Source organism: Corapipo altera, unplaced genomic scaffold (genome assembly GCF_003945725.1).
Source record: "Corapipo altera isolate COAL_440 unplaced genomic scaffold, ASM394572v1 22, whole genome shotgun sequence".
Classification (NCBI taxonomy): Eukaryota; Metazoa; Chordata; class Aves; order Passeriformes; family Pipridae; genus Corapipo; species Corapipo altera.
The window spans coordinates 7090936-7102954 of NW_020884886.1; the positions used below are offsets into that span (position 1 = coordinate 7090936).

At 36.4% G+C, this 12019-nt stretch overlaps 1 protein-coding gene across 6 annotated transcripts in view; it reads right to left on the reverse strand.

Annotated features, from left to right (window-relative positions):
• The window catches only part of FAM184B (family with sequence similarity 184 member B), a 41042-nt gene that overhangs the window by 18124 nt on the left and 10899 nt on the right, over nucleotides 1–12019 (reverse strand). For all 6 annotated transcript variants that reach the window (XM_027642740.1, XM_027642738.1, XM_027642737.1 and 3 more), the window contains exons 2-3: nucleotides 9695–10459; nucleotides 2535–2645 (exon numbers count right to left, since the gene is read on the reverse strand). In XM_027642740.1, the coding sequence (XP_027498541.1) occupies nucleotides 2535–2645; nucleotides 9695–10459 (876 nt within the window). The remainder of the gene's footprint in view (nucleotides 1–2534; nucleotides 2646–9694; nucleotides 10460–12019) is intronic.

Below are 12019 nucleotides of genomic sequence, written 5' to 3' on the forward strand. Positions count from 1 at the left end.
GTGATACGAGAGGATGAGGAGTTAGATAACACAGGTTTCTTTCATATTTTTCTGTCTTGAACACATGACTTCAAGAAAACTAATTTGATGACTCACTGCCTTACTTTTTTTATCTGCAAAAACCTGAAGAATAATTGCTTCATGCTATAAACCTTTCGATTTCTTTGAGACCTTCCAGTGGAATGCACCACCTGCATGAATATACACAATACTGTGAGATCATACAGTGTGCCAGGACTCCTCCCTTTCATCTCTTTTCCTCACGCCTCAAATCAGTGTAAACTTTCAGGCATTACCCAGGGATGCCAGAATATCATGGTAAATTTTCATCTTTGAATAGATTATGATATTTGGTCAGAAAAAAATGTATATTTCAGAGAATTTGAAAATTAATAAAGACAACTGCTTTCTGAGAAGCCATGTTTTGCAATACATGTGTAGAAGTCACTTTAGATAGGTCAACAGATGTTGGATTGACCTGAAATTCTCTCAGACAAGAACCTGGAGAAAACAGTGGCATGTAGAAATGTGTAATGAAACCTAAAACCAGGATTTAGCCAGAATTTTCAGAAAATTAAGAACTACACTTAAATTCTGTATCTCTAAGACTGGGAAATGGAGTCAGAATGCCACTGTTTGATAACAGAATGTACAAATCTGTTTTACAGGAGAAATGAAAGAGAAAAGGCCATGCTGCATTCAGAACTTGTACAGCTAGTATAGCACAGATGGGAGAAAAAGCAGGCGTTACATATAGTAAATGTGCACAACACATGCCTCAGTTGCTAGAACATGGACACCAAACAGTAGTGATGGCATGTGGGAAACTGAAAACAGGCAGTAGAAGGAGAACAACAACCTGCTTAGCCCCCTGATGAGCCTATCTGTCATTTCTCTGTCTTCAAAAACTAAACAGGAGGTTATTATGGCCACTCAGAGTCTACAAATATCAGCTGAGGAAGATCTAGGTCTTGAGCTTTGGTGGAGATGTCACCATGCAAACTCCTGCTGAACTTGCTGGTAGTGAAACTGGTTAGAATTAGCAGTGCAAATTACAGACAGCCACTTAGAACATCAGTGGCTACCTGTAATCCATAGTTCCACAGTGAGACCTACCTAATTCTCATAGTTCATTACTTTTTCTTGAGCTAGACTGAAGAAATTTTCTGTGTTTGGGAATATTCTCATTTTGCTTAGTAAAACCTTGGAGCCTCAAAACCTGCATTAGCAGATAAAAAAAAGAAAAAAAGATGACAAATTCTCATGATGGAAACATTTCCATTAACCCATAATCTCTCAGAATGGACAACCAAGAATAATTTCATTCTTTTCCTGAAAAAGGTACCAAATGCACTTTTATACTGGGAGTAGAAAAATACATGCAGCACGGAGCATCATCAGAACTTTTCACCAAGGCACTGATTTCAGTACTGTTAAAGCAGTTGTTTTGTAGCTTATCCATGAGATAAAAGTATCAAAATGTTCAGAGGTAAAAACTTCACATGATCACACTGAAGAAAGGGAAATATCCTGTATGCAACATTTTAAAGCAGATAGTATTTGCCAAAAAGAATTGAACAACACAAAAGGGGAACATGTGAGAGGAAGAAAACATATATTCACAGCTGTCAGAAATTTTAAAGGTGCACTGCTTGCCTGGGTAAATAATTGCCTTGTAGGTGTTCTGGGGTTTTTTTGGCATAAAATTGTTTACCCAATCTGCTTTTTGGCTTTTAAAATAATGACACTTACCTGTAAAAATATCTTGGCAGATGTACTAATCTGGAAAATTTGCATGACTTGGCCTGCAACTGACTATACATTACAGATGCTAGAGTGGATAATCTAATAACACAGTTCAGTTATTTATTTCCAGATTAATCCATGTCTGCAGATTTGTGCTATGACTTAGGTGTAACCAGAGTGCAGAACAGTGGATAAACCATGACACCCTCAAACCTACTTTGGGGTCACAATGTTTTCCCTGTTTCACTATTGACCTTCAGAACATAGAGGGAGGCATACCTAACTACTAATATAGACTAAATTATTGCACATTCCAATCTCCTTCAGTTAGCAACCTTACCAGTAAGCAGGCAGAACAGAAACAATGATCTGTTTGACCTTTTTACCATTGAATTCTCTTGCAGACAAGCAAACAAGCAGCCCCTTCTAGATCTCTAAGCATTAAGAAAAAAAAATCAAAAAGTCAACAAGAGCTGTAAGGAAGATTCTAATCTCACTTAGTACTGTACAGTCAGTCACCATGCAAGCTGATATAGCCGAAGTCCTCACCAGAAGCCTTAGTATATCTACAACGGGTGATATATGAAATTTATCAAAATAAATAGGCTTGTCAAAATCTTAATAGATGTTTAGAAGCAGTTATTTCTGTTATTTCTATCTGGAGTCCCTCCATGTTTTCTTGAATGAAAGACACAACAAATACTATTAAAATCTAATCCAGAATCTCTCAGATGAGATGAAAAATGAAGTACCCTTTTATTACTGGGTTACATTTATGCTCAGTTTACCTCAAGTGAAGAGTTCTGAAGTTTCCCAGTTAGGACTTCTTTCTCTTTCTCTAGTTGCTTTAGTTCACATTCTGATTTTCTTTGAAATTCATCTAGCTGTGTCTGGAGCTCCTAAAATTAAAAAAAAAAAAAAAAAAAAAAAAGAAAGCAACGAGACAAAAGCATGCAACAGCTGGAACAAAATATGCAGCATGAAAAAGAAAGAACATATTTCATCTACATCACCCTAGATAACAGAGCAGTTTACACAATAGTACATGCTACTGTTTTTGAATGTCACGTTGTGTCATTCAATTAAAAAAGTATTAACAGTTTGGTTTGGTTCTTTCTAACACTAGTGTGTGACAATACAGTTCACATAATCCCAATCTACTGAAAGCTTTTCTATCGTGGAAAACTGTACAGCATGAAGAGTCAGACTATTTTGCCTCAAGTGGTGTTAGTGTTCAAAAATAATTTAGTATGTAAGAGTCACCCACAAGACCTCAAAAAACATAAATATACCTTGGCCATATAAATAACAAGATGATTAATTAATGGGCAATTAATGGAAAAGAGAATCAAAGGAAGCACTACCTGCTAGCATCCATAAAGAAAATCACAATGAGAAAGTAAAAATAAAATAAATTAAATTAAATTAAATTAGAAAAAGAATTGAGGACAATATTCCACCTTATTGCTGGAAATAGTTGGAAAATCAGTGATAACCCCAGTTGCAAGACAGTGACCAAGAGCTTGTATCAATTGTTTGCAGCAGGTGTGAGCAATTGTTTATTGTAGAAAGACAGAATGTGCAACTTCTAGAAACCTCCTGAAGTGATATGAATTACAAGCTTATTAGGGCACTTGCTCTTCCTATTTGTGCCAATTTCCTGACTCAAAAAAATATTCTATAACTTCAGACACTACAAATGGAGGAAACAGAGAAAAAAAATAGCAATTTAACACCTCTCCCATCCCGTACAACCCCTTCTCACACATCCCACTCTAGGTAGCAATTAAAGGATGAAATTAAACAGATGCATGAGTACTGCAAGGGAGAAATTAGCTTTAGTTTTGCCTGCACAAAAAGAAGAGCATATAACAGTCTTTTTGATTAAAACTTGAAGATTGGGTGCAACATTCCCACTACAACTCTAGCAACTTACTTTCTTCTCTACATCTTAATTTTTCTATCTGGAAAATAGATATAATACTTCTCAAGCAGCTGCTACAGACCTTAGTTGAATCAGAGGATATAAATAGCATTAATAATGAAAAATATTGTAATTGTATTTAAGTTTTACTAACTCAAGATTTTTCTAATTTAATTAATACAAACCTCTAAGAAGAGAAAATTACAAGCAACAGTATTTATTGCCTATAAGCAATAAATATCTACTACTATGCCTTTTTTCTAAAGTATGAATGTTTGATATTTAAATTTGATTTCACTCACATGAAGAGCTTCATCCTGGCATAATTTTAAGTATACCTGTACAAACTTATAATAAGAAGAATACACTATAAAAAAGGCAATATCATTTTCATGGTGTAATTGTGTACCTTGAAGCACTGCATATTCACATACTGATCAAACATGAGCCCTTTCACAAGGAGATAAAATAATTTACTCACACGGGTTCCATTTTGAAAAATAAGATTGCAAATATGTATAAGCTCCAACAATTTCAAGGAGTGATCAGTAAACACAATTTCTAGTGTCCAAAATCAGGACAGTACTATGAAGCTCAACATTTAGTGACAGCAGCTGCGTGCTTTTTATGACTTCACAACTTGACAGCAATTGGTTTGATTATTCTCAAGTCAATGTTAAACTCAGAAAGTTATATCAGTCTTAACTGCAAAAAATGGGTAAAAGTATATTTTTAGCACCAAGAAGGGTCTAAAGAACACTTGACCAGTAGTCTGATTGTCCAATTCTACATACTGCTCCAATTAATCTTTTTTTCTGTCTAGAAGATGTCTGACAAACCCACAAGCACATTAGGAGTCAGAAACTAAATTCCTTCTTAGTTTATGCCCAAATTTGGCAAACCACTTGGACATGCACTGAGCTGTAAGCTTCACTAAGCACTAAAGCACATGCTTAAAGCCAAACACGTGTTTCAAGGTTCTCCTCTGTTTGAATAGATTTCAGCTCACATTCAGGTTCTTACTGCACAGAAACATTAGAAACTGCAAACTTCCTAAAGCCAAAGGATTCAGTCACAGACAGCAGTTCTCATGAAAGTGAAATTCTTTGAGAAATCTCTTAAGCCAATTGCTGCTAATGCATATCAACAACAAGAATTACAGCCCAGCCATTTAAAGCATGTTGAAAAAAGGTATTGCTCAGGTAAGCTGTCTGGATCCATGAGAAGATGCAGATTCTTTCCGACTAAAGTTAAATAAGGACATACATATATATGCATATGTGTGCGTGTGCATGCATTTGTTTGTAAATAGTTGTAATTTCATTGGTAACATATGCACTCTGCATTAATTTACCAACTCTTTGCAGAATTAGATCCTCTGCCTAAACAATGCAAAATTTTGATTAAATCAATTTATTGAGTGTTTCACAGTAGTGATCCATGAAAATTTAAGTCAGAAATTACAATAACAACCACAATACATTTTTCTCCAGGAGGGTTCTTATATAAATCACTCCAACTGCCACAAGCAAAGCATGCGAGGATAAGTGTTGTTAAGAAGGCTGTTTATCACATCAAAGATAAATTCACCTTCCTGTCTGTGGAGCTTTTCACAGAAATACATCAGTCTGACCTTTTTTTAATTTTTTTTTCTTCAGTAAGACCATACCAATAAAATCCTGGCAATCTATGTTAATTCAAAGTGCCCACAGTGAGCATAATTCAAATGATGTCACTGCGACCAAAAAGATTAAAACCAGATGAATTAAAGCATCTATAAATAAAAGAACATTCCTACCTTCTGCATTTTTTTATTTCAGATTCTATGAAGTTTTAGACTGGCCTGATTTCCTTTGTATCCTTCATTACAAGATCTACCAGCCCTTTCAACAGCTATTCCTTCAGACAAGCCTTTTCCTTATGGGACTGATGCTTGACTTTACAAAGAGAGTTCTCTCTTTTATTCATACCGTCTTTGTAAATAGCTACAGTTTCCATAGTCTATTTTGTAGTGAATATCCTATTTCATATCATATAGATATGGAAAAAAAAACCAACAGGGTAGAATTCTGGGGGTTCAGTAGCCTATTTTGTAGTGAATATGCTATTTAGGTGGAAATACTCCATTGAAAAATACTGGCTTTATTTTACTTAGCAATATAGAACTGTATTGATCCAGGACGATAAGCCTCTCCGTTAGTCTAGTAATAGTTTGGGGTTTTTTGCTGTTCTGGTTTGAGCTTGGCTATGTAACTCGCTTCCAACCATGCAGGCTTCCTCAAGGACAAGTGGAAAAGTACAGTAGACAATTTGTTTTTTCTTATGTCTCTGAGGCCAGGTCATATTTTCCAGAATGGTAGCATAACAACAGTTTTAGAGAACTAAAATGTATAGAAAAGATTCAGGGCTGGACAGTTGCTTAAGGGGAGACACCATACAGAGAGAACTCTCAAGATACACACATTCCTCATTGTACTGAGTTTATTCCTGGTACTATTTCTGCATTGCGTTTCAGAAAAACTGTTTTATATATTTTAAAATAAATAAATCAGTATTCCAACTTGACCTCAACAGACAAAGTCTGCCTTGGACATTGTTCTCTTTAAGGTTTTTGTTATAGCACCAGTTGAACACTCAGCCCTGGTATAGCTCAAGGATGTCCATAGTTTCTTTGCTGCCTTTGCAGCAACTCATGTACTTCAGGTTATGAATATGAGTCACTGTGCCACTGAATGAGCTCAGAGATCTGGGAATCTTACAGGATTGACTACTGTATAACAATCCAAAAGCCATTAATTTTAAAAGAAAAATTACACTGATTTCAGTACTTTTGGTATGCCATGCCTTTGAATATTTGAGAGCAAAACACCTGTTAAAGCTCCTGCACATCTTCAGAGCTGCTCTTTTTCTGACTCTGTTTGGGACAAGTCATTTGCTGCAGCTGTGTTATTTGATGTTTCAGTTCATCTACTGTATTAACCGCTTTGCTTTGGAAATTCAACATAGTTTCCACATCTTCTGCAGTATCAAAATTTACATTTCAAATAGCATAAATAACCTGCAGAATTTCCAATATAAGTGACTACTAACAGGGGTAATACTTCAGAAAGACATTAATGAGCATCTTACCTGCTTTATGCAGGATTTCCTTTTCTTGACGTGTATTTCTGCCTTTGACTACACTTAGATCTTCTTCTACTTTTTTCACTATACCTTTTGATCCCAGAATTTCTTGCTGTGTTTGCTTAAGCTACACTTCCAAATCCTAAAATACGCATGACATTACTTCCATGTTCATTACATATGTCCTTTTCTTGTCATAAGAAATAAATGGTCATTTTCTCTCTTGGTGTAGTTCCATGACATAAATCTTTCACCTAGAGAGCTGATCTAAATGCATTTTTGGCTCTTCCATACCCTTCAACTGTCTCTGCTGCCAGAATATTTGTAATGTGGAACCATTCCCTCCCATGTAGTAAGCATCACTGTAAAGTGAACACTCATCAAGAGTTACCATCTAAAAGATGTCTGAGATTATCCTAAACTTGAAAGAGGTTATACTTCCAGTAATTTCATGACAATGTATGTTAAAAGTTAATGTATATTAGTTTGAAAATTTTTTTATTCCAAACTGGAATACAACAGTTTGTAACATATTCCATAACGCCTAAACTCAGAAAAAATTGGCTCCTATGAATTTTGCTGGGAATTGTCTGTCCATAACTAAAGGCAAAAATTTGAACCATATTTAGTGTTCTATTTCTGGAGGTTCTAGTTTCAGTTTTCAGATGTGTAGCATTTGTTCCTAGATGAATGCCGAGTGAAACCTTACAGGTTAAAACTAACTCATATTTAACACGCTCTGTAGCTCAGAACTTCAAGGTAAGCTTGTTTCTTTTACCTCTGGCATATGCCAAAATTCTTCCAAAACTAAACTGAACAGCTCAGACTTAACAACTTGTCATCCTTTGCATTGTCTCTTCTACAGTAATAACAATAAATGTGCACTAATGTGATGCTTTTCATCTATAAGTCTCAAACCTCTGGGCATGCACTAAGGAGAAAACAGAAAATTCATCTTGCTTAAACAACAGTCCTTACACCTTTCAAGCCTTATAATAGATTTTGTTGCTAGTATTTACAAATGCTCAGAGGTATTGCAGATTAAAAACATGTTTCTATTTCCCAGTCTGGCACTGTCTACATGAGTCTGAAAAAAATGTAGCGTTTAATGGTGGCATAAGAAATACTCAACTTAGAAAGGAGAAACTTTTACTTTTTTATTTAAACTGTAAAGAAACAGAAAATAACATCATGTCTCTTTCCCTTCTTCCAGATTTATCCTAGTCTGAGGCCATCTCTTCACAGGTTCAAGGCAATATGCTCCAGTGGTATGTAAATCAGCCTCATTCCACAGACTTAGAGGATCTGAAATGTATGAGTTGAGCATATGTCCTTCAGAAAATATTTCAGTTTTATCCAGCCGATACTGAATTTAGAAAATAAATTGCTAATGACACCACCTTCTTATTTCCATTTCCTATCATATTTTACATTATTTATTTCTAAAAGATTGCCTTTCTTATGCAATATATCAGGAGTAAATCACGTGCATAAATTTTCATGTGTCCATTCTTCATTTTACCTGGATGTTACTTCAAGGACCCACAAAAAAATCAGGATCTTGCTTTCCCTCTCTCCCTCTATCACTTCTAACTTCTACACTTTTTGTTATTGAAACAGATATTACAGATTTCTCTGATTCAATTTAAAAAAAATGGCTTATCTGCATCTCTGTCATTCATTATATTCTCTCCACTTTTCTGTAGAAGATAGAGGTTGTTCTGCTACAGATCTACACACTGAAAGAACGAAATCTGAATAATGTTGGGGAAGGTTTATTCAAGTACCTGCATCATCAGCAAAATGATACCAGCAAGCAAGATGTGAGGGCAGATGGCAAAAACAGTAAAGAGCTGTCTTGGAAGAACATAGCTGACTGGGCTGACCCTGCTCTCTACAGAATTCCGGGGTTCTCTTACTCTAAAAGAAATAAATCTTTCCCATCAGGAAACAATTCTTGTTATTCTGTAATATTCCAAGTCTAGACCTTCATGGTGTTTTCTTATCTAATATGCAGGACTGCTGTCATAGGGCTGGGGGCAGGTCTGGTAGGTGAGTTTATGTGACGTGAAGGACCAACACCATTAGAAGGAAGTTGAACTGCTGAGCACAGAGCATGGCTGGGTACTTCAACTTCAGCACAGCTCATCAGTGTCTCTCCTGCACTCTGACCTTATGTACCACATGCAGCTGGTTGGCAGATTGCCCATGACATTCCAACCTCTCAAACTGCATCTGACACGTGATGCAATTACCCAGAAATTAAAAGTGGCTGCAGAGCTGTGCTGCAAATGTATGAGATACACAGCAGTGAGGGTAGACAGGCAAAGTGTGAGGTGAGAACTAGTGGTGAAAGTCTCACTGTTCAGCACATAAAACTTCATGGGTGTAAAGGACACTTTATTAAATGGCACTTGATACAAGCCACTGCTGCAAGAGCCATACAAGGCACTTGATTCCCAACCTGCCAGCTCAGGTCTCTTATCTAATCCTGTTCATATCCATGCATTGAGCTATTGGCAACCAGAAGGGAAAAGGAGAATATACTGTGTAAACACTCATGGTTAGCAGTAGTGCCTGTTTGGTATTCTTCTCACATTACAGGGCAGGAACAGTAAAATTCCATTCAGGACCTCACTCCTCCCTCATGGAATACAAAGTCTAGTGTTCAAAGTGTTCTCCTAATGAGTTACTAATCATCTTAACTCTGTCTTTAAAATTCTCAGCACTATATCTCTCCTATTTCCATCCTAAGTCTCTAAAATTGTTTTACTGCTTAAAAAGCATTTGACTCAACATGATATGTAAAAGACCCCTCCTGTCCCAAATTTTAAAGAACTGATGATTTACACTTTTATAGGCAGAGATAGGGATCACAATCATCACAATCTCATACTCTACCTGTATTCTCTCCTTCAGCTTCTGGGAATGCTTCTTCCTCTCATTTATCTTCTGGCTTTTCTCCTCTAGGTCTGCCTCTAGCTTCTTTACCTGTTGCAGCAAAAAACCTTCCTCAGTCTCTGAGATCTTCCTTTGCTCTGTTTCTCTTTGCTGACAATTCATCACTGTTTCTATCACAGACTGATGCATAGTTTTTCTCAAAGTCTCTTTTTCTCTCTCATAAGGGACTTGCAGTTTGTATGTTTTCTGAGTATTTTCTTCAGTTGCTCTCTGGTTTTTGCTCTTCAGGTTTTCCACCTCATTTATTAGAGTGTGTCCTTCCACACTGCATTTTTCATCTAAATGTACTTTTTTACCTAGATTTTCTCTTCTAGATGCTTTGCATTCATTTAGCAGTTCATCAAACTCCTGATTTAAACGTGGAAGCTTGTTTTCAAAGCCTGCATTGGTATCTACCATGTCTTTAGAGAGGACTGCCTGTGCTTGTTTCACTTCTGTTCTCAACTCCTTCTCTGTCGCCTGCTTTTTGCACAATGTTAACTCTGCCAAGGCTTCTTCCTTCAATCTCTTGTGTTGTTCTACTGCAATTTCAAGGGCCTGAATATGTTTTCTCAGTAACTGTTCTTCTTCAGCTTTGTTTTTACACTGGAGAATTGTTTCCCTTGTCTCAGCAAGAATGTGCTGAATTTCTTCTTCATGAGCCTCTCTCAGAGCCTCTATATTGGCCTCATGTTCATCATTCTTAGTGTTTAGGGCATATATCACCTAAAGAAAAAGAGAAAATTAAAGTATCTGGTGAATGGTAGCCATGCATCCAGTTACTATATTTATCAAGGTGTTAAACAATAAAAGAGAATTACTGCAATAGATCAATATTTTTTTTGGTGGTGTGGTGGTTCTTTGTTTTGTTTTGTTTTTTCACTAGGAACAGAAGGGACAGTTTTACACTGCAAAACCTTATAGGAAAGGAAGACAATACTGTGACAGGTAATATTTTTTTCACTTTTTGTCAGAAATTTCCTTTTTATTCTTGGCAACTTGTCACTTCATGCCTGTAGTTGGATATGTAATGCAAGGAAGGGAATCAGGTCCCTTCTTAAGCTAAATGACTTTTTATCTGTAGTCCAGTTCACCTGGCCTTCAGTGCAGGAGGGCTACCTGCCACATTGCCTTTAGCATTAGGAAGTGCTGGGGACCAGTAGTGGCAGATCTGTGCAGTGAAATCTGAGGTCTTGATATCCAGTTCACGTGGACCAAAAATCACTTTGTGATGTAAATGAAAGTAAAGTATGAAAGGTGGATTAAATTCCGCACTCCAACTAAAACACCATGGGAGATGCATTCCTGGAAGCCACATGCCTTGCAAGTTGGTTTGGTCAGCATTGTATTGTAAGCATTACTCAACCACAAGCCTCTTTTGGCTTGATTCTGAGAAGTATCACATTTCAGTAATAGTCATAAATCTCAGAAAACAGGTTTTAGCAGATGCAAGTGCCCCTCTGATGACAAGAAGTAATTTTTCCAAACAACTGTTTTAAATCCTTTGATGTTTTATTTTCTTCCACAAAACGTAGAATAATAATTCTTTTGGCTGTAAGACAAGTTATTACCCATAGCAGGCTTCATTTGTTACCCATAACATACACCAGAGATCTCTCATGGAAGCTGGTGTACAAGCACACTGCTATTGTTTTGAAAAGAAAATGCTATTAGAAGCCCAGAGTGGCCTAAAATGAAGAGCAAATGTGCAGTTAAGTTTACAAGACAGTTACACATAATTGCACAACATAGTAACTGCCTTGAAAAGATACGTTTGTCTTTTCAGACCTTCATTAGGACATACAGGGACTAATCCAGTTTCAACTGGACATAGTTATCTAACTCAAGGAGAACTACGCATTGTGTATTAACATGTGTGAAGGTTTTCCACTTATTTGTTTGGTTACATTTTTTTTAGGGATAAATTACTGCTCTACAAAACTAGGTTTGGAATTTGTACACAAGTTATTATAGATATATGCAGTCTGGCCTGAGCCCACAGAGGTCAATCAAAAGATTAGACAATGTTTGAGAAAATCACAGCCTTAAGTAAATAAATAAATAAATAAATACAGAAAAAAGGTCACAACTAATTCTTTAATTATGCTAGAATTTTGGCCCAGTAATCTTCAAGCCTTCCTCAGGGCAAGCCTCAGTTGAGAGTCCAATAAGTATCTTGACCACACTAAGTGTCACAAGCTTGTAATGTGTTGTATAAGCCCCAAACATGTCTCCAGAACTACTGAATTTGCATATCTATGTCTAACCACATTTTGTGCTATCTGT